General features: G+C 40.1%; 1 protein-coding gene across 1 annotated transcript in view; it reads left to right on the top strand.

Moving 5' to 3' along the window:
* The window catches only part of BAIAP2L1 (BAR/IMD domain containing adaptor protein 2 like 1), a 35,399-nt gene extending 13,524 nt beyond the window's left edge, over positions 1 to 21,875 (top strand). The window contains exons 4-14 of the mRNA XM_002196828.6: positions 12,396 to 12,457; positions 12,553 to 12,624; positions 12,954 to 13,091; positions 14,144 to 14,296; positions 14,748 to 14,915; positions 15,617 to 15,767; positions 16,839 to 17,046; positions 17,290 to 17,367; positions 17,703 to 17,868; positions 20,730 to 20,770; positions 21,278 to 21,875. Coding sequence (XP_002196864.2) covers positions 12,396 to 12,457; positions 12,553 to 12,624; positions 12,954 to 13,091; positions 14,144 to 14,296; positions 14,748 to 14,915; positions 15,617 to 15,767; positions 16,839 to 17,046; positions 17,290 to 17,367; positions 17,703 to 17,868; positions 20,730 to 20,770; positions 21,278 to 21,353 — 1,313 coding nt within the window. The 3' untranslated portion in view covers positions 21,354 to 21,875. The remainder of the gene's footprint in view (positions 1 to 12,395; positions 12,458 to 12,552; positions 12,625 to 12,953; positions 13,092 to 14,143; positions 14,297 to 14,747; positions 14,916 to 15,616; positions 15,768 to 16,838; positions 17,047 to 17,289; positions 17,368 to 17,702; positions 17,869 to 20,729; positions 20,771 to 21,277) is intronic.
* Positions 21,876 to 22,580: the final 705 nt, after the last annotated feature.

The raw sequence follows: 22,580 nt of genomic DNA, 5'->3' as shown, positions 1-22,580 counted from the left end.
AAATGCCAGATACCCTTTCTTCTGTTGAATGAGATTGGAGCAGAAAAGGGAAATGAGAATGAAAAGGAAATCTGGATATTCCAGCTGATTCAGAGCTTTTGTACTAAGTATCTCTATCTTTCAAGTCTGGTTGAAGCTCTCTGCATTATTTTAATACAGAATAATTTAAGCAAATTGAGGAAGTGGAAGAATGTACAGCAGTCATAACACAATCCTTATGAATAAGGGATGAGTTGATTGAGTCAACATTCTTTCTAATTTTGTATTTCCCTAAATTTCAGAGCTTGTAGTCCCTCAGACTTGGCTATGAGCATTAAAAGAACAGAATCTGAATTTATGTGCTTCAAGCTATTCTGCAATATGGAATTTGCATACCTTTTTTCCTAGTACTTTTTGGAAATCCCTCTAGGAAGAAAAGATAGAAAACAAGAAGTTGCATGTTTAAAAATGTTAAGATTTCATACTATTCAAATTTCAGCATACCACACCAGCACAAAATTCTGTGTTTCAATAATGCAGTAAAACCACTTTCACATAGACACTTCACTGCAGTGTTAAAATAGTAAATTTCACGTGTTGCTAATTGTTTTTGTCTTGCCCAAAACACAAAGGTTTGTCAGGCTTTGTCATGTCAATTTTTAGTGTTTATCATTTAAATAAAATCTCCTCTAGTAACACAGGCTGTCTCTGTAGGCTTCACTTGCACATGAATTGGGATGTTATTTCCTGCTTGCCTATGGAATTCTGTTTCTTATATCTTCCCAACTATCTTTTCCAGCACCTGCCAGTTATTGCAGCTACATCTCATTTTATATTATGGGTGTAAAGTCCCACTCAGTTTGTTGTGTAGCAACGGTATCTACAGCAGTCACCCACAATTACATTATGGATCTGTACTCAGAGCTTGTTGCTCAAGAATTAAGGAGTGTAAACTATTAATTGCTTGTCCAAATAGAAGAAGAAAGAAAAATATTACATTGCATGGTTTGATCAATGGAATTAAAATTGCAGAAGATCAGTATGTTAATAGAACAACCAAAGGACACAAAAGTCTCTCCTAATCTAATCAAGACTGATAATTTATTTAAAGATTACTCTGGTTTAAGGCTTGTTTTTAATAGTTGCATCGTGTTAAAACTTAATTGGAAACAAGTATGCAAGAGCTTATGCTCATCTGCAGTCTAAAATGTACAAATTTGGGAAAATCTGGGTTCCTTTCAGAAGAATTCTTCTGGTTAAAAACCACTACAAATGATCTAGAGAAGCTAGTATTGAAGTGAGAGATTGCTCTTTGTTGTAGCAGTCACAAGATAGAGGGAGGAGGGGAGAAAACCCCAAAACTTCTTATGGTGCACAGAGGAAGTGGAATTCTTTCCTGACAGAGGGTGAGCCCTGAACTTGATGTTCCTCTCAAGCACAAAAGAACAAACTCTTTTTCAGGCTAAAAGACAGGATTTGAACACGTTTGAACACAAAAGACTTTTGCTTGTCAAGTGGTGTAATTTTTAAGGTCTCCACAACTTTAACCACAAGTGTCAACTTGTGTCACTCTCACTAGTGAGAAAACCAAGCAGAAAAAGAGAAAATTCCATGATTTAGGATGAATGTAGCTAGCTCAGCTTCATTAAAATAAAAAGGGGAGGGAGGAGAGTTGCTGGCTTACTTTAACACATATACATTGACCCTGTCAGCTGGAATCCTATTTCACTTGGAAAGATGACACCGTGCACTCTCCCCTTCCTCGGCTCATTTCAGCTGGAGAGGAGAGATCTGACATCTTGTCCACCTCACTGCATCCATGCCATCCCTATATCCCAGTTTGCTGCCTTTGGATCGGATTGTGTTGGACAGAAAGGAGAGTAAACCGTGCCAGCAACTGCAGAACCTTTAGCACCTCATCTGGTGGAAACTTCTGGGAAACCAGCTTAGAGGCTGCAGTTTAAGTAGTTAGAATCAGGCCAGCTTTTCCTATGGAGCATTAGTAAAAGAGTATTCTGCTATATTTATAATGGAATTTCATATGAAAAAGTCACTCAATTCCTGTGCTATAAAAGGAAACTACACAGAGAGCTGTCTTGAAAGGGAAATACAAAGTATTTGTGGGGATTTACAGGAATAAGGTTTTGTATCTTCCAGTTATACAGTAACGTTCCAGGCTTGTGCTATACAAACCTCCAGTCTGCTAAAAGAAAGGTGGAAGGAGATGAGCCAGTCTTGAGAGTAAGGTCTGTAATATTTCCCTGCTAGAATATAAACGAGAAATGATGCATTCAAGAAGCACAATGAACAAGAGGTGGGTTTGTTACTGAACATAAAAGAATGTGTGTAGAAACAAGATACTGCCGTTTGTTCTTACAGAACTAGCCCAGAAAAGTTTGTTATGTATACAATTATTGTTGTAAGTTTTGTTTTGAAGACTTCCAGATAAGTAACACATTTTCAGGTTCTAGAAACGGCTGATGGAAGGAAGCAGAATATGAAAATACAAAAGGCCTTTGGTAACAACTGCAGTAGCACCAGAGAAAAGAAAGAAGAAATTCATAGGATTTCAGTGATACTTTTCCAGCTATTTTTTAATGTTAAGTTAGATAATAGGTTACATTTTTTCAGTCAATTTTAATATTTTATTCCCCACCCACTCTTACTGCACCCTACAAACTGCAGCTCATTCTCCTGTTGTTAGTCAGTGATAAGATGGGGTGTAGCACTCCTGCAGCCTGTAGCCCTGATCTGCTCAGGGTGATTGTGTGATGCAGTGTGGTGGTGCTGGTACCAGAACTGGTGTCTGGGCTCTAAGAGCATCTCCCTGCGTGCCCTGACTCTGGGCTTCAGCTCAGAAACCCCTAATGATGCTCATGAGCACACACCCTCCAGGGAAAAATACATATTCAAAACACCTGCAATGAGTGAGACTTGATATCTTCATGCTGTGCCTCAAAGGCATGAGGAAATAGTGAAGGGATTCCTTAAAGCATTTCTCACTGTGCTGGAACAGTAAATTCCACGGGAGCCTCGCACCATCTTCCATCCTGCAGTGGGAGCCCTGGGCAGGGTGCCCTGGACCTCACCTGTGTGTCCGTGCCACGTTTCCTGGCTGGTGGCTGGTCTGGCTAGGCCAGGGGGACTCCAGGTGTGTGTTTCCCCAGCCTGAACCCCCAAACACGGCTCCCCCAGCCTGAACCCCCCCAGCCTGAACCCCCAAACACAGCTCCCCCAGCCTGAACCCCCAAACACGGCTCCCCCAGCCTGAACCCCCCAGCCTGAACCCCCAAACACAGCTCCCCCAGCCTGAACCCCCAAACACAGCTCCCCCAGCCTGAACCCCCAAACACGGCTCCATCAACGGGGGCTCATCCGGGGCAGGAGGTTGTTCTCTCTCCCATCTCTGAGCTAAAGATGCTGAGCAATCACAGCCTTTCCTCACCACCAGCCCCAGGTGAAATCAGCCTGTGTCAAAAAAATGCACTTCTTGTGCTCTCAGTGAGAGACAAAATGGAAAGTAAGTTTTGTGAGGAAAATAATGTCATATTTGTAGCTGGCTTGTAAATCCTTTAGTGAAAGGATATATTTAGTCTGTACAGTCAGCTCTTCCTGCTGAATTATTTCTCAACAAAAAAATAATCCAGTATCCATTGTAGATGTCACTAACAGTCCCACGGGGCAGGGCAGGGAACCTAAACCAATTGTCTTGGACTTCTGAGTAAGAATTTTATCAAAACTTTTGACAAAATTTAGATATGGTTTTTTTTTGGGTTTGGTTATTTTTTTGACACTGCTAAGACTGTGAAATTCAGGGGCAGTTCCAAAATGTTGTAAAGAAAGTTGCAGTGGTTCCTTGTGGTTTATTGAATTTCATGTAGCATTTAAAATGATGACTTAAATATTTACTCACTCTGGTACTGGAAACCCATAAAAACTTCAGTTGCTGCTGGTTAGCATGATTTGTTTGTTCCATCCCTGCTGTAAAACAGGGATTAGCTCTCTTATATGATCTTCCTTAACTAATCTGACTCAAACCAGCAGGGTTTCATCCAGGCAAGTTCAGGCTTGTGGCTGTATTGTAACTTATCTTTTTTTCACCTGACTTGTGTGAAGATTACCAGTCACTGTACCCCGCTGCAGCTCAGGTATGAAAAGCTGTTTTATACAGGGCTTCCAAGGCCCTATGAAAGATGAGTTTCTGACATACAAACCCTAATGTATTGTGGGTTTATATGTTTGGGGAGAAAAAGATAAACCTGCAGCAGACTTCATATATATTAGTAATGGAGTAACAGGTGGAAAAACAAGTTTGTAATTTTTCATGCATTATTTACATGGCATATACTTTTCCTTTCCTTTTTTTAAAATTAAAATTTAGTTTCTGTTCTTACCAATCATCTGAGACAAGCTGAATATTTCATGTTGATTATCATCTGTTCAATGATACAGTATGTTTTAAAAAATTCTAATATCTGAATTTTTTTTTTGACTAAGAGATCAAAACATCTTGTAAGAAATGGGGGAACTAGACTGCAGACTGAACTTTGCTGAATCTGCGGTAAAGTCACATTCCTCTTTAGAATACAATGTGAGATAATGTTTTTGTTCCATTTCAAGCAGGAAAATAGGAGCATCACCCCAAGAACAAACTCTGAGTAACTGGAAATCAAAATGGTCTTGTTAATGTCATAAATATTCACTCTTGTCTAGCTTTATGTGGGAATAAGTCATGGATTAGCAGTTCATTGCCCACTTTATAGCATGGTATGAACTGTGTAGTTCTTTCTAAAGTCACTTTCACCTGTGTCCAGCTGAAAAAATTTGGCATTAATTTTAGTCTTAGTAGAGTATAATTAAAACACAAGTTGATCCTCGGGTTTAACTGAATACAGCTTATAAACAGGCATTGACTTTCTAAATTATAAAGTGCTGAGCAGTATTCTGTCTCTTTAAATATTTAAATATCCCAGAGTTTTAAAGAAAAATAATAATTTTAATTTGAGTAATTAAAATTCTGTCTTCTGTACTGGGAAAGTCCTTTTTTATGTGGTCCTAAACTATTTCAAATTATCATCAATGAAGTTTTAGAAAGGGGTGACTATATATAGGACAAGAAAGGGGTGACTATATATAGTTCTGATCCTGGGCTACAAAAGGAAATGATATCATAAGAGGTGCTAGGCTACTAGAATAGAAGTGAACTGTGCTCTTTTCCTTCATTGTTTGCCTAATTATGAAATGGGAAAAGGCTCTTTGAATAAGAGGATTCTTTGATTCTATTTCCCATGCTGAGAGCAATGTGTAACCTAATGACAGGGAAGTGCTCAAGAGGGTACTGCCAAGTATGTGTCAGTGAGAAACAGACAGGCACTTGTATGGCTGGGTTATATATGTGCAGGCAAACGTGTACATTGCAAAATAAAGCCAATATTTGGGAAGGACAGAACTTAGTGGACAGCATTTGCTGTAGAAGTAAAATGCTAAAAGTCCCCTTTGGTCCTACAGATGCATCTTGTGCCTAGAAAGTTCTGTGTGCTGGGAAAAGCAGCTGTGGACTCCTGACCAAGTGTGTTGGCTGTGATATAACTGGAAATAATTAATTTCACTGGATAAAAACAGAGGCTGAAGTTTTAGGCTGTTTTGGGTTGGGTTGTTTGGGTTTTTTTCACTTGAATCAGATGAAAATTTGATTGTGGTCAAAGACACTTGAGAAGTAGGCATGGGCTAGAATACATTTCTCAGGAGCACAGCAGTGAAGTCCTGTGGGAAGGAGCAAGTGGAGCACTGGGAGTTCATCAGCTCAAATCCCACTAGTGCCCAGTTCACAAAATTAGCAACAATCCTGCACAATCCTATTATTGCTTACTGCTTTTATCTGGACGTGGAGGAAAGATACTCAGACTACTTAGACTTAGGCATCTTGCAGGACTGTTTATCTCTTCTGTATCAATGAGACTGGAAAGTAATTATTCATTTCACTTAACCCTTAATCTGTTTTAAATTAATTGACTTATTTGCTTGTTATATCACAGAAACATTTCTCACTGTACTAAGGTTGTTCATAGCCTTAATGAGAAGTCTGCATATTTTAAAATGAATCTCAGAATCCCATTTAGAATATGAAGCTCTCCTTACTTCTATTTTTATTTTATTTATATATGGTTCTAGCTGCCTCAGGGTATTATATCTAGCATGTAGAGTGGACTTAAGATACTTTACTATACTTTAAAATCTCTTCCCCTTTTCTCAATTTTTCTTTTTTTTTTTTTTTTTTCTCCTCCCTTTCACCTTCTGCAGTCACCTTCACAAAATGGCACTGAATGGTCATGTGTCAATGCCATTTTGTAAAGTGAATTACAGGGAGATTTACTCCTGAATTTCTATTCCATGTTCGCTCATGCAGTAAGGAAAGGCAGACTTGACCTAGTCCTGTTGATTTATGTGCATATTACTATTAATTCTGCAGATGGGGGGAGTGTGTTAAAGCATTCTGGACAAATTTTATCAGAAGTCCAGTTAGAGCCGGGCAAGTTTTGCATTATATTATGATTCTTTATGATTTTCTTCCTTAATATGTTAAATTCCATTAAACCTTTTCGTTTCATTAATGCATCTCTTGCACAGTTAAATCCTTCCTATTACTCACTGATAAATTTAACATGTTTGAGGTTTAGCAGATGTGTTGTTCAACCATATTTATTTGTTACACTGTATTCCTTTGAAACTTCCTATTTTACTGCCTCCTGGGGGCTACTGTTTTGAAAGGACTTTGTTTCTAACTTTCCCATGTCAGGAATGTCTTTTTTCTGGGCAGAGGGTGACCTGGAGAAAAGAGCATCTTGCCAGCAATAGCATCTAACAGCACACTTGGACTGTGCTGTCTCCATGTGCAGCTTTGACTCAGCCTTTCATTCTCTTGTTTAATAGAAATAATTATGTGGCTTCATCTCTAAGTCATAAAGTTAATCAACCTGCTCTGAATACAAAACAGGGCAACAGGAGGTAAATGAGTGATATAATTAAGCATTTTGCCTGTTCCCAGACATCTAAAAAAGTCACTGTTAAGAGACTTGAATTTTTTCAAAAGCAACGTCCTCTAAATAAAACAAAATTGAATTATATTTCAAGTAAGCTGATGCAATTAATACTTTTATTGATGCTAATGTAGCTATTAGGTATTTAAAAGTTTAAGTGATTTCGTAGGTAGCTGTTGATACTTGTTTCTATGACAGAATTCTATTGAGTTTCATTTTTGTTCCTAACTTGAACAAATTCTTTTAGACTTCACAAGAACAGTCAACACAAGGTGAAAAGGTAAATAACCTGAACAATCAGCCAGTGCAAACAGTGAGGTTGAAGTGTAACTTCTGCAGAAGTTCTGGCCTTACAATGAGTATTTCTGAGAGAAATTGCTTTCCTTGGTTTTCATCTCCTGGGCAAGACAGCCTTTCAAGGATTTTTTCTTGCTCAGGGGATGCTGTATATGGAGAAATGACTGTAGCACCTTTTGGACTCATGGTTGTTTTGGGGTTTTTTGTAACAAACCCAACATAATTAATGAAATTCTAGTCTGTATTACTTTCTCAACAGAAAATATAGATGCAACCAACATCTTTGGTTAAACCTAAAAATATTCCACAAATTCCTGAAGTTTCAGCTTAAAAGATCTTTCTATGGGTGCACTGAATTTAACTGAAACTGAAATAAATGTACCATGGAACCAATACTGCTTATGGTCTTATATCGAATTATAGCTGTATTATGACACATAGTTTCATGAACTGTATATGAGGAATGTTTGTTTCATTTTTAAGTAATTTAAGGTATTTTAGATGTTCCCCCAAAATCCTTTTCTGAAAGAGGTTGTTTCTCTTCCCTACAGTGCACCTCTAAGTTAATAGCAAAGTATCAGAGCAAGTATCTGTGAACAACTACAACTACTTTTTTGTTTTCTAAACCAAAGTGAGAATATTTCATGTACACCTACTTCATTCAATCACAAAGATTTCATGTTCAGGGTGTGGGAAGATGGAAAGCAGAGAAGTATTGTTGAAAGACAAGTATTTTAATAGTTATGTTTATCATCAAGTCGAGTGTTTTGGGTTTATTAATTAATTGCATCATGTGATGACTAAAACTGGTTCAAGTTTACAGGATGGCTGCCACAAATTGGAGTTTAGTGGCCTGGTGTCATGTGCTCTGCTCTGTTGTTTTGTTTGCTAGGTTTGGGGGTTTGCCAGTAAATGATGACGAGGTTAATATTTCATTATCAGGTATCATATACCTAATCATGATTAGAACCTAATCATGAGCAGCTTTAATATAGAGCAGAATATTTTAATTGATGTGAGAAATGCATGTTTGTCTTCACCTTAAGTAGTTTTCTGTGCCTTTTTGCAAGAGCCTGGCCTTAGGTTATGCTGCCATTAATCCAGAGTAATCCACTGTCTTTCTTACAGCTATTCTATAATTCACCATGGTGATTACAATTCAAATATCATATTGAAGTTGCTCCATTTCCATTCTACTTGGACACTGTTCTCTGTAGGCTAGGGGTGATTTTGTCTCTCCTGAATTAGTATTCTGCAAAAACTTGTCTCCTTGTATAAATTAATTCAGGAGAACACCATCTAAATGTGACTAACCCATTATCTTAAACTGGCAATAAAGAAATATGATACTGTTCACTGCATAATATTCATAATAATGTTCACTGCAAAAATGCGCTCTATTTATTCAAAGTGCAGAATCTGATCTATAATTTAAATCTTAATAGATCAGAGTGTTGTTATTGTGGATGGGTTCTTTTCATGTTTAGAATCAACATTTTGTAAAGGGGAAATGAAATGGTGAGCCAGTACATGCAGTGCCTGTGGATTCCTGGTGGCAGGGAGGAGATCCCAGAATAAAGTATATATATGTATACATGAAATATAAATATGACTTTTGACTGATGTACACTACAGGAAGTCTCTGGTTGAGAGCAAAAGAAAATGCAATTAGTGACAGAGGCACTGACAACTAAACACACAGTTTAAAAGTTTTCTGGAACACTAAAATAAACCAGTCAAATAACCCAGCACAAACCATTTAGAAGGAAGTGCAGCTTCCAAAGTTCTCTCAGGACATGTCTTGGCAGTATTTTTCTGTAACAGAGATGAAAAAGCGAGCACTCAAAGCAGAAGGGCTGCAGACAGAAGTGACCTTGTGTGCGTGCTCAGGATTTCCATCGAAGGCGTTGGGCAGGGAGGGTGGCAGGGAGGGTGGCAGGGAGGGTGGCAGGGAGGGTGGCAGGGAGGGTGGCAGCCCCAGCTGAGTCAATGCCCCACCTTGCTGGATGTCTGTCCGTGCTGGCACGCTGACACTGCCAAGGATTAGCTCAGTGCTCTGCCTTGGCAGCTGCTGCACGGAGTGGGGTTTTTACACAGAGCAGGAATAAGTTTGTTTTAAAAAGCACAGAAATCTGTAAGGGTAATTATTTTGAGGGCCATTCCAGTTCTCACCCTGAATTTCTATAAGTTCCCAAACAACTCTCTAGTCTGTGATGTAAAACCAAACAAACTTTGTAATGTTGTTTGTATTTCCTGTAATTTTTCATACTTTCTTTTATCAACATTTTCCTTTTTAAGTTGTAGATAAGTGTTCATAAAACTCTTCTAACTTTAAAAGCCCATTACAGTCTAAAATGTATCTTTTGAGTGTACTTGGTGAAACAGAAACAGTACAAACCAAAGTGCATTCACTTCTAGAGCCTTAAAATAACACCGCTCACCTCCGTTACTTCAAGTGTTTGTGTAACTAATTGTATTTATTTTTCTATTGCATGTGAGCAACTAATTACTGTAGCACCTCTCACTTCTCATTGTATTTATATTGCTGTAGTCACCGCCAACTTATAGTATGAACAAAAAAAACCCCACAGCCCTCTGTGGGCTGCACAGAACTCAAAAAAACTATATCTATTAAAAAAAAAAAAAAAGCATTCCTCTGTGACCGTGAATTCCTTTTCTTGTTACTCAAGGGGTTGTCTGTTCTCATTGCATTCCAATTCTTTTCTCTAAGTGTCCTGCAGTCTGTTGTGTAAAGAGAGGTAGGGGTGGGCACTGGAGCAGGAAGAGGGATTCCTGAAAAGCCAGGAGAGACACGTGTGTTTCCTCCTGCATCACCTCATGTTCCCCCACAAACAACAATGCAGACCTACATTTTATAAGATTTAGTTGAAAATCTGCTGTGTTATACTGCTTCACAAAAGATGCGGTTCTCATTTCAAATAAACAAATATTTTTGAGATTATGTACCTGGAGAATAACAAGTTAGAAGGGATAAGGTTAGTAACATCCATGGACATGGGGATGCTTCTGCCTGATGTGAGGAGGTTACCAAGTCACCAGCCTGCTCTCGGGGGAGGAGGGCTTGGATCTCTGTGCAGCTGAGAAGGAAGAGGAGAAGGTTCTCATGAAGAGTTCTGTCATTCATTTATTGAGCCAATTTTTTCAACTATTGGCATATTTTGGGAGCTTTTCTGAACAGCTGAATGATCTGAAGCATTATGGGATGATAAGTTTTTGCTCAGGGGTTCTCAAATATGGATGGTAGATGACAAAATTCATACATACATTCTTAAATTGAGCACTTAATGCATCCTTTCTATTTTGACTCAACAAAAGGAAACTAGAATTGCATAAGATGGCAAATAGGAGGGACACACAGTCCCATGCAGTGACTGCCAGTGATGTGCAGGAATTACAGAGCTGTGGTCACTCTGCAGCCCTGCCTGTGCACGAGAATGGCACAACTGAAGGTACCTGTGGCAAATCCAGGTGGGACAGCTGCAAGTGTGATTGAGGAATCCAAGGATCACTGGAGGAGGTGTGCCAGGGAACCAGCTGTCAAACTGAGCCTGCCAGTCCTGCCATGCAAATGGAGTGCCAGGAAAACACATCTCTAGTCACGGCTTCCACACGCAACCCAGTTTGTGGATCTGTTCATGGTCCCGGCACTGGTAGCTGGTGTGATTTGGGTGCAGCCAAACTGGGCCCTTCCAGCTGCTCTCCTCAGCAGTGCTGCCATCTCCCAGCCAGGGCTGGCACTCTCTGTGTGCCGTGCCAGGGCATGGAAGGGAAGGGCGTGGGGCTGACGTGGCCATGAGCAGCAGGCAGGGTGATGTGGCTGCAGCAGGCATGGTGATGTGGCTGCAGCAGGCAGGGGGATGTGGCTGCAGCAGGCATGGTGATGTGGCTGCAGCAGGCATGGTGATGTGGCTGCAGCAGGCAGGGGGATGTGGCTGCAGCAGGCATGGTGATGTGGCTGCAGCAGGCAGGGTGATGTGGCCGCAGCAGGCATGGGGATGTGGCCACAGCAGGCATGGTGATGTGGCTGCAGCAGGCAGGGGGATGTGGCTGCAGCAGGCATGGTGATGTGGCTGCAGCAGGCAGGGGGATGTGGCTGCAGCAGGCAGGGGGATGTGGCCATGAGCAGCAGGCAGGGGGATGTGGCCACAGCAGGCAGGGGGATGTGGCCGCAGCAGGCATGGGGATGTGGCTGCAGCAGGCAGGGGGATGTGGCTGCAGCAGGCAGGGGGATGTGGCTGCAGCAGGCATGGTGATGTGGCTGCAGCAGGCAGGGGGATGTGGCTGCAGCAGGCAGGGGGATGTGGCCATGAGCAGCAGGCAGGGGGATGTGGCCACAGCAGGCAGGGGGATGTGGCCGCAGCAGGCATGGGGATGTGGCTGCAGCAGGCAGGGGGATGTGGCTGCAGCAGGCAGGGGGATGTGGCTGCAGCAGGCAGGGGGATGTGGCTGCAGCAGGCAGGGGGATGTGGCCATGAGCAGCAGGAGAGCAGAATGGGATATTCAGGGTCAGTTGTGAGGGTGCTGAGGAATCTGCTGTGCCTTGGCTGTTGGTTAATGCAGCACAGGTGGGAATTCCTGTGTGGATCAGGTCTGTTTTAGCAGGTGTGCAGTGCGGGAACTGAAAGGTTGCTTTGTTGACTCTGAAGGTGCAGTAACTTAATAAACACTGAAGTTTAGTTTTCAGACTATGAAATGGATAGCAGCTATTTGGGTAGTAACAACTTGTGTGCTATTCTCTGACTTGGTGTGAGAAGAGGCTGTGAACTAAACCAATAGAAGCTGTTCTGGAGAGAAGGAAGTTTTTCCAGACACTCCAGGTCCCTTTTTCATAACAGTGCATGATTAGTTATTCTTCTATCACTTATGAACTGCTTGGTTTGTCTGTGGCCAGAGTGAATTATTCATTTCAGCTGCTGTGATAAGCAACAGCAAGAAATTTCCTACCCCTCTTAAATATAACCATTAATGAATATTTAGTTAAATGTATTTTATTACTGCTCTTTGTTAACTAACTTCAGAAGTCTAAGAAAGAAACCAATAGAGTTGTATGTTTATCAACAGGCCAAGTTCTGGTAGAAATCTCAAGAACACACAAGAAACTTAATGACAGTCTAGAGGAAAGTGTAAGTTAAATAATTTTTTCTAATTCATTTTCCTTGTGCAATTATAATCTACTTTTGCCAATTTTTAATAATGCTTAATTCATTTGTTTTTAAAGTTCAAAAAGTTTCATAAAGAAATTATATCTGAACTGGAGAAGAAAACAGACCTGGATGTAAAATATATGACTGTAAGTACATTCAGTTCTAAAACTCATATTTTATTTGCCTATTGCTAGTCAATTTTTTGAGACACTGTTTCCCAAGATTTAATTAATCAATACAAACTTTAATAGAAATGCACTTTAGATATACAAAGATGGCCAAGATTTTCATGCTTAATTTAAGTTAAAAAGGGAACCCCTGTATGACTTCATAGCTCCTTATAAAACTACAGCAGTTGCTGAAGTCATTTGGGGTGTGTGAGCGAGATCTCAGAGATCACAGTAATGTTTTTCAGTCCCTTACCCAGATACAAGGCTGAGTGCATTATGAGAGGATGTAAATGCTTTGCTTGCAGGCAACTTTAAAAAGGTACCAAACTGAACACAGAAGCAAACTGGATTCCTTAGAGAAGTCTCAGGCTGAGCTGAAAAAAATCAGAAGGAAAAGCCAAGGAGCACGAAATGTAACGAAGTATGAGCACAAAGAAATGGAGGTCAGTGCATTGTCTCTTATTTGTTCCATTGTCTGTATGAGAACTGGTCAACAGAAAACATTAATGGTTCCTCGAAGCTGGTGTGTGCTAAAGGCACTCCTAGAGTTTGTACTGCAGCTGCAATTGAGCTCTCACTGCTCCAGTGTACATATTCAGAGGCTTCTGGTTCCTAGATTTCATCCCTTGGCCAATAATTGATCTGTAACTACACCTTTATTCAGAGCTCTACACAGGGAGCCAGCTGAACTATGCAAATTCAGTAGTAATTTGCTATAGAGTAATTTCCCTAAGCAGGCAGTGCCAGCTTGTGTTAGTGCCTTTCCTACTGCCCTTAATCCAGCATTGCCATCTTGAGGTGAAATCTGAAATGGCAACACACTGAAGAGAAACTGTTTTAAAATTAGTAAATCAGATTCTCATTGTCATGTGTCTCTCTGAAAATACTTGCCATTGATACTTTTATTTTCATGACACTTGTGTTTCCTTCTAGCTTATATATTTTTTTTCTCCATAGCTATTTTAATTTCCAAAGAAATCTCTGTGTATAACACAATACAATAAATAAGCTCCTATTTCTTACTGCCTGTCTTTTCACCTGCTTTCATAAGAGTTGAGGGCTTTTTGAAAGTTCTGGGTTCGAGTTCAAGGATTAGCATTTAATGAATCCTCATCATCTCAGATAAATATAGTTCAGTCTTTTTAGTAACTCGTATCCCCCCCTCCAAATGAAGCAGAGATTCATCACAGCTTTGTGTGAATAAATGGAGCTGTGGTGGTGCAGACAAAGGTCATTAGTCTAATTTGAACACACACCACACACCCCCCTCACAACCCCTAAATAGGCTGCTAATTGTCTTTGGGGACAGTATACATTCACCTGATGAGATCAGGGAAGTCAGATCTGTGCAGGAAAAGAGAGGGACTTAGAAGTAGAGCCTATCCCACGCTGCCTTTCCAAAAGCCTTTTCTAAGGTTTTTAGAGTTTTCTTAATTAATTGGATATAGCATCAAATAAAACTCAGAGGATCTATGTGATTCTTTTTTTCCCTCAGTACTTGGAAACCGTGAGTTCCCGACAAAGTGATATTCAGAGATTTATTGCAGAAGGCTGCAGAGAAGCTCTCCTTGAAGAGAAAAGAAGGTTCTGTTTTCTGGTTGACAAGCACTGCAGTTTTACCCAGCACATGCACTTCTACCATGTTCAGGTCAGTGCTGTGAGAGTAAACAGAAATTAAACTCCTGAAATCCAGGCACACAGGAGTATTGAGTAGTTCCTGCAGCATGTAGGCCAGACTGCCAGAAATCGCTAAGAACTGAAGTGCCAGACAAGTGTTGTGCCCAGTTCACAAAAAATGTTTACAATACACTATTCTATGAAATGTATTATAGCAAAAATCAAGGGTTACTGTGATTTTTTTTAAATCATGTATCAAGAAAAAAATACGTGGATTGATCAGGTACTTCCAATATCTGACCCTGCAAAAGAGTTGTTTTTACAATATCTTATTTGTTTTAAAGAGGTATTCCTTAGAAGAATCTTAGAAAATACTTCCATTTTGCTGGTGTAAACATTTTGAAATTTGAAAATTAACCACTAGATTTGTGCAATTTTATGAAAAAGCCTGCTTTGACAAGCATCTTTTAATTTGGACACAGTGTGCGGACTTCCTAAAATCCAAGCTGCCTGGGTGGGAGGAAATCTGCAGTGATGCCACCAAAGTGCCTGAAAAAGTCAGGATGATGATAGATGAAATCAGGACCCCTGGCTCCACCCCGGTCTCGGGAACGCCGCAGCCGTCACCGATGGTGAAGAGAAACGCCCTGGTACGTTGTTCCTCACAGGGCTCCCAGAGTTCAGCATTTGGGATGGTCTCCACGGTGTATCTCAGCTGGAATAGGCTGGGCTTGGGCATGGAACCAAGATCATCAAGCTATGATCTGCTCTGGGGAAAATACACAGCAGAGAAGGGAGCAGCACGTGTCCAAGCAAAGCTCAGTTCTCAGCTGGGTGCCCAGGGCTTCTCCTGCAGAACTCTGCCTCAGGGCTACTTTTGTTCCAGCTATTCCACTTCCTACATTCTTGTCTCTAAGTAAGAGCATTTCATACTCAGTAGTTCAATGTAAACTTAAGAAAAATATCATTTTCTATTTTCTTTCTTTGTTCCTTTCATGATTATTAGCTTATTGAACTACAGGTGAAATTCTCATTTCTGCTGGTTCAAATGTTGTGTCATCATTAGTTGCTAAATTTCTAAAAGATCAGAGTAAACTTCTAAACAAGAAAAATCTGGAGAGCATCATGCTATTTGCAGAAAAAAGGCTATTGTAGCCTTCCCACTAGTAAGTGTTTATCAAGCCACTTACAAACTTTCAATCAGCAATTCCATAGAAACATGTGGGCTATATGTCATGTTTAAATGTGTATCCTTCAGGAATATTTAAGCATTGCTCTCTAGAATTCAATCTTGCAAAAAAGTTATTGGTGTTCCCTCAGTATTGTCATACTGTTGTTTCTGTGGCTCCAGGTTGGAAATGATTTTTATCCTCACCAAGAAAATGCATCCAAAGTGCCCCCGGCTCCCACAGGCAGGGCGTACACGAGCCCACTCGTGGATATGTTCAACAATCCTGCAACAGCTCCCAAAGCACCTTCTGAAAAATTGAATCACTCAGCAGGTGAGTGTCCCTTCCCTGCAAACTGGGTAAGTGTGAATGACATCCTGCAGTGTTCAAAATTACCTCAGGGCTGCTCAGCCACTACGATGATGTGAATTTCAGGATGTTTAGAGGAGTAGGAAATGGTCTTTACAAAGGATTTGTATCATTTACCTAACGGGAGAGAGATGTGTTAAATGCAGGTCAGGGTAAATCGTTTCTATTTTAATTACTCTCTGTGTGTCACTGATTAACCCAACTTAACTGCTCTCATGGCTTGAAATGTTATCAGCAGAAGCCATTCCACGATTTTGAACAGTATACATCTGAGTGTTTCAGTGCACACAAACACTGACAGTCTCTGGCATACTTCAAGGGCATGTAGTAGTAAGGGAGAAATGCTCATGGGACAAAATGCACATAGTCTTGTAGTTCTTTTCCTGAAATTTAAAATCTTTGTAAGATTTGCTTCCCAAGTGTCTAATATATTGATTTTTATACTTTCTGTGGTATGGGAAACAACTAGGCCTAGACCATAGCATAAGAAATGCAGAACTCTTCAATGTGTAATAGAAATTCCAGCATTTCTTCCATAAAAATACATTTACAATATGTTGTACTAGTTAAATAACATACAGATTTAAGCCCTCCTTTATATTTTTTTCTGATAAACATCTGGTGTCCAGAAAGTGCTGAGTATCTGCAAGTCTTCTCAATGCTGAAGCTGAGTGCTGAGGCACATGTGAAAGTTAGATTTTATACACAGTTCCATTTTTCAGAAGGGAAAATTTTCAAAGGCCTTTTACACATGTGATTGTTTAGTACTTTTCATGCCAAAAGAGGAAAGAAGTAGCCAGTTAAAACTCACAGAACTTTTCTGCCTGTTGGTTCCACTTTATTATGCTGGGTGTGTGAATATAAAGGCATATGGAGTTAAGAAATGGTGATAAGAAACATTGGCAGTGAGAGGTGTCTAAGTACAAAGTCTCAGAACTCCACTTTCACTTGAGTTTTCCTTTATTTTTTTCCTCTCAGATTACTAATTGCATTTATTTCTGTGTGGCTAATTTTTTTTTTTCCTCTTTTTGACAGAGCATTCAGATGATGCCAGTTTATCACGTTCAACTTCTGTTGCCACGGGACTGAACATAATGAAAAGGCAAAAAGTGAAGACAATCTTCCCTCACACTGCTGGAAGCAACAAGACATTGCTCAGCTTTGCCCAGGGGGATATCATAACCCTGCTGGTGGCTGAGGAAAAGGATGGCTGGCTTTATGGGGAGCACGACACAACCAGACTGTAAGATAATCATTACCCACCTTGAACATGAAGTAAAAGTGTGTCTCACCAGATTATGTTAGCAGATTTACTGGCTGTCACTGACTAGGGACTTGGGGTCTCCCTCTAAGGAAAATCTCTGCACATACTTGGCATCATCAGAAATTGGTTTCTTCAGAAGTTAAATCTGTTTGCTGACTTTACTGTTGTATTTTGAAAGATCTTTCCAATTTTATATAATATAAAAGACCTTTCCCTTTACAGAAAAGGATGGTTTCCATCATCATACACCAGACCACTGGATGAATCAGCAGAAGAAAAAGCCTTTGCCCCAGTGCCAAGGTAATATTTTGGGTGGCACATGCAGAAATGCCCAGATTTATTGAAAATGTTATTTTTGTGCTCATGTTCTTTGAGGTTCAGTAACATGTACAGTAAATACTCTCTAATAGTCTGTAGTACAATGCCTTAATTATGCTAATGATGTGTTTTAATGGTTACACACAGACCCAAGGAGTAGCTTTAGAACAGCCTTAACTCAGAGTCCCCCTGGCTCCAGGACATGGCACCCATTATTCCATTCCAGCTCGTGCACTTCTGAGCTCTCCGGTGCTGAACAGAAGTGCGAGGTGGGTTCTGGCATCTGACACTGGTATTTGTTGGGTTCTGTCTTGCAGCCCTGCACCAATCCGAAGTGTTAGCTCTGTGAACCTCGTGGAGAAAGGGGAAGTTGTCCTCCCACCACCAGACTACCTGGGGGCTGCCCAGACAGACAGACGGATGGAGCCTGCCAAAGGGGCTGCTGTGAAAACTCTGACCGACCGAGCGGAGCAGGCGGGCCCGGTGAGTGCCCGGGCCAGGGAACCCAAATATTCCACCTGCTTGGATGGGCTCTTAAATGAGGCCCTGGGATCTCCTACCTCACCCACCTGTGCTTGACCTCAGCCCTTTGACCCACTGTCTCCAGCAGTATCAGGGATTTTGGCATTTCGGTCCATCCCTCCTAACGGGAAGGGAGAGAATTGTTCAGATATGTAACTGACAATAGCAGGAGACTTACCCTGCAGAGCAAAACTTCTCAGCCATGGAATCTGTTAAAGATGAAAAGAAATTCTCACAGAAAGCAGTACAAATCCATCACCTCCAGTGATGTTAGAGCTGTGGGGCACAGGGGACTTACAGCAGCATAAAATCTGTGTTTGCAGCTATTGCCAGGGGAGGGCTGTACTAACTCCTGCCTGTGTTCAGCAAAGCTGAAGCTAAGTGAAAATACATTTTTTATTAACAGATAATGTATTACAATGCTATTATTTCTGGTATTTAAGCAGCATTCAAACTGATTGAAAATTAAGACTAATCAAATTAGGCAATTATGAGCTTTTTTTCTTGCTGCTTGTTTAAGTAAGTATTTTGAAGACGTGTTAAATGCAGGTCTGGGTAAATGTAAGGGTGATGTTTTGGAGACTTTCTCCAAAGAGCCTCTTGAAGCAGAAATCACATTTTGGAGGCAAAAAAAAACCAAAAACCAAATTAAATAAAATAAGGTTAGCATTGCTAAAATATGAGACACTGTACCAAAGTAAGATGCAAAGTTCTATTAGTTGGTGCCACGGGAAACTTCAAGAATCAAAGAATAATACAATTGGCTAATTGGCTGCCAGTAGCTAAAAATGGTATTATTTATTGGTATGACTAAATATTTTGTCTCTCAGTATAGCATCCAAACAAATTTTAGGTTGACCTGCTGACAGGTGTTTTTGCTTTCTAAGTAAGGTTGTGAATCCTACAGTAGAAATTGAGATTGAAGTGGCCTTTACAATCACGTTCGTAATTGAATCACAGACTTGTGTCTAGTTCTTAAAAGAACAGGTTACGTCACATTACAAATATAAAAAGTGTGAAAGTATGGAAGTTGTTGCTGGAGATTTGTGAAGATCCTCTCAGTTAGAGATCTTACTCCATTTCACTATGAGTCATGTTTTGGGATACCCCTTTTTATTTTTTTCCATCTAAATATTCCTACAGAAAAGATTTGCACTTTTTTAGGAGCCAGAACAGTTTAATATTAGCATATATATTTGAATCCACATTCAAGTAAGTGAGTTTATTTCTCAGTAATGAACATTGTGGTGTAGGAAGCGTGTAGTTTGTGTAGTGATGTTTCTGGGACAGTGTTTTCTGTGAGGAATGAAGCTTTTCTGCTGCATAAAATGATTATCAAGAAATATGACCTAAATCTCAGTGTTCAGTTACTTTTAAAACAAGTATCAAAATTATTCTGAAGACCAACATGTGTATTTTGACGTATTTGTGGCTTTCATTTTTGAATGAAGAAGCCTTGGTAATGGTGAAATGTCAGAATTTATGGAGGCTCCCTTAGCCTGTGTCTTGCTGTTGAAGCCTGCAGGATCAACGTGGCCTTCAAGGGTGATTATGTCCAAAGCTCTTGGGAGGTGCCAGTCCAGCAGGGAGAGTTCTGTGCCCTGGGACCAGGTGACTGACTAAAGAGCTTAAAAGAATTATGGAAATCGGTGAAATGGTCTCAGGATCCCTGCAGTGTTCTGCTGGGGGCACTCCATTCTCAGGAACAGTCACCTTAAGGGCTGTTTTGGTTTGTGGCATTAGGTCAAAGGATTTAGGAATAAATTTAAGGCTTGTGGACTAACATTCCTCTTGAACCAGAAACTCAAGAGGAATGGCAGATCAGTCAGTTGGCAGAGCTTTAATTAGAACTATACAATCTCTTTGGAAGCCAGAATGGAAACTGATAGCTCCTAGGAGTGGAAAACAAATACATCTTTTTTGATAATCTAAATTTCCACAGGGAAAGCAAGGCTAAAATAAATTAGAACTTCTGGAGTATAGAACAATGACCACTTTTGTTGAGGCACCTCCTAACTCACAGCAGCTGCTGTGACCCCTTCTTAGGACAACTGTAGAGGAGAGCTGCTGCACTTGCAACCAAGTGTTTTGTTCCAAAGTCACTCTTTATTTTCATTCTTGCAGAACTTCCTTGTCTTTCCTGCTTCCGTGCAAGTCCCCAAGCCCCACATCTCCATAGGCTTTGGAAATAAGCCCAACATTATACTGGGCTGGCTTGTACATTCACACAGGATTTACAGATGTGTAAAACAGGCTGTTCACGGGGCCTCCTATGCAGAAGCAGGAAATGATTCAAGGCATCTTATTTTTGTTTCAGAATACACAGAAAAAATAGCTCAGGATTTCAAGAAGGAGAGATGAGGAATGGTCATTGACAGTTAAACTGTTCCTGCTGTGCTACACAAGACAGTAACATGCACAACAGTATCCACTATAGAAAAAAGACTAAAGGAGTTGACATAGCTTTGAGGAGGGTTGGTGCTCAGTACAATTTAATTCAGGCATTTGTTCATTTTTCTTAATTTTAAGGGTTAATTAGACCTAATTCTAAGGTCTAAGTCTATTTACAGCTGATATACTTGAGCAATTTCATTGGAATCACAAGCCAAGAATGAGTTAAGAACCTGCTGAATGAGGTCCTGAAATACAGCATGCCTGGAATGGAAAGCCTGACAGGCTTTGGTTCAGCACTGAAATTTGAAGTATTAAAACCAAACTGGCCATACAGATTAATTACAGGGTCTCTTTCCCTTAGCAGGACAGCAAGATCACCTGTAGCAAATTTCTACAAATTCATGTGAATATATATATTTTTTTTACAGAAACCTGACATGAATGGCATTATAAAACCACCTTTTCTAAGGTAAAATAGTTTTACACTTCTTTTATATTGGCTTGTTTTATTGATTATAAGGGGAAATAAGGGCGTTTATCATTAATTTCTCTGTGACCTTTCCCAGGCACTGCTAGAACAATATGGCTAAAATTAGTTGTACTTTCCTCAAGAGTGGCATCAAGTGCAGCACAAGGCCCTTCTCAGAAAAACATGTTCCTCCAGTAGCTTAACCGGGACCAGGACTTAAAGCCTTTCTTTAACTGACTTTGAGGGTTTAAAGCAAAAACCTTTGAAGACTGGGAGCTATTAAAAAAAGTCCAAATGTAACTGGGCATTAACTTCCCATATTTTTGGCTCACTGAAAAGTGATTCTTTGTATGTACCTCATTTTAAAAATTCAAGTTAATCTAAGAGTTGCACAGAATCCCTGAGTCTCAGAACCAAAACTTACTCTTTGACAGTGAAGGACCTGATGAATAAATTTGGGGTTGGATTGCAGAAAGCCTTCAAGTAACTTCATGCATTTCTTTTCAGTGGAGAAAATCCCTTTGCAACGGTGAAACTCAGACCCACAGTAACAAATGACAGATCAGCACCGATTATCCGATGAATGCACGGGTCAGACACATCTGCTTCCTCCTTATCAACACCCACTTTCAGCAATGACAATTACTATCTCAACTTGTCCTAAAAATTTATTTAAATGTAATTACTGTACAATAGACACATACTGGAATGGAGCTCTGATGTTTTTTAAACCTATAGTTTCTAATGAGCTAATTGCTTTGGGCTAGTGTTTGAGCACTTGGGCTTGATTTTACAGTATGCCTTTTTTTGTAGTAGGAATTGTGAAAATACTGGAGATAGTTTGGATACTCTAGTGAATCAGAATAAGTAACAGCTCAGAATCTTTGGCATTCATTACTTGGAAGCTTCAATGGTAAGTCCTAGAATATAAGCCTGCATATGCCACCTAAAGAAGATAACAGTGATTTTTTTTTTCAAACTGAAGAATGTAACAACTGCCTTATTCCAGAATAGAGAATTGCCTGTATAAATGATTATATGTTATTTTGTGTAAGAAAGATATCTTAGGTTATAAATAAATATTTATCCCCTTAAGAATAGACAACTTGTAATGCCTTGCTTAATGTTCACACACAAATTTCAAGTCAATAGAAACTCATTTGCAGTCTAATGTTACACTGTCAACACATTCTTCAATTATAATTTTGTCTTTAAAAACTGTTGTCAAACTTTAGTCTGATAAAAGGTCATAATAAAGCAGTGCCACGTTTTTCTCTCAAATGCCAATATAAAAAGCTGCCTTTGACGTTCCTCCATTACTATAGCCTACCCAAAAGAAAAACAGCTTAAAGTTGATTATTTTTGGTTAAGGAGCTGAGCAAAGGCCTGAGTGCTGGCACAGTGCAGTAGCTGAGTTAAGTGAAACAGAGCTTTTAACTTCAGCCAGAGCAGAAGTTAGAAGCTTGTGATTAATCCTTACTCTAAATCATTCTGTTTTACACATGCACATGTTTCCTGCAGCATCCCCTGGCTCATTCGTTTAGTGGTGCCTACTTCTACTACTATAAACAGTGAATTCAAGTCATGTGAAATGCCTTTCAGTTACTTAATATCAAAAAATAGTATATGAGCATGTGCTGTCTCCTCTCACCCTGCCTTTCAAGTTCAAGGCCAAGGACAGTTTGCCAGATCACCCTGCATAAACATCAACCATCCCCACCTGCAACACCAGCTTTTCAGAGGGGTAACTCGCACCTGAGCCATCTCCTAAAGCACAGTACAGGCAACTCAACCTGGCCTGTCTGAGCTT

Source organism: Taeniopygia guttata, chromosome 14 (assembly GCF_048771995.1).
Source record: "Taeniopygia guttata chromosome 14, bTaeGut7.mat, whole genome shotgun sequence".
NCBI lineage: Eukaryota > Metazoa > Chordata > Aves > Passeriformes > Estrildidae > Taeniopygia > Taeniopygia guttata.
The sequence above is the reverse complement of the archived record's forward strand: the minus strand, read 5'-3'. Positions and strand labels throughout refer to the sequence as shown.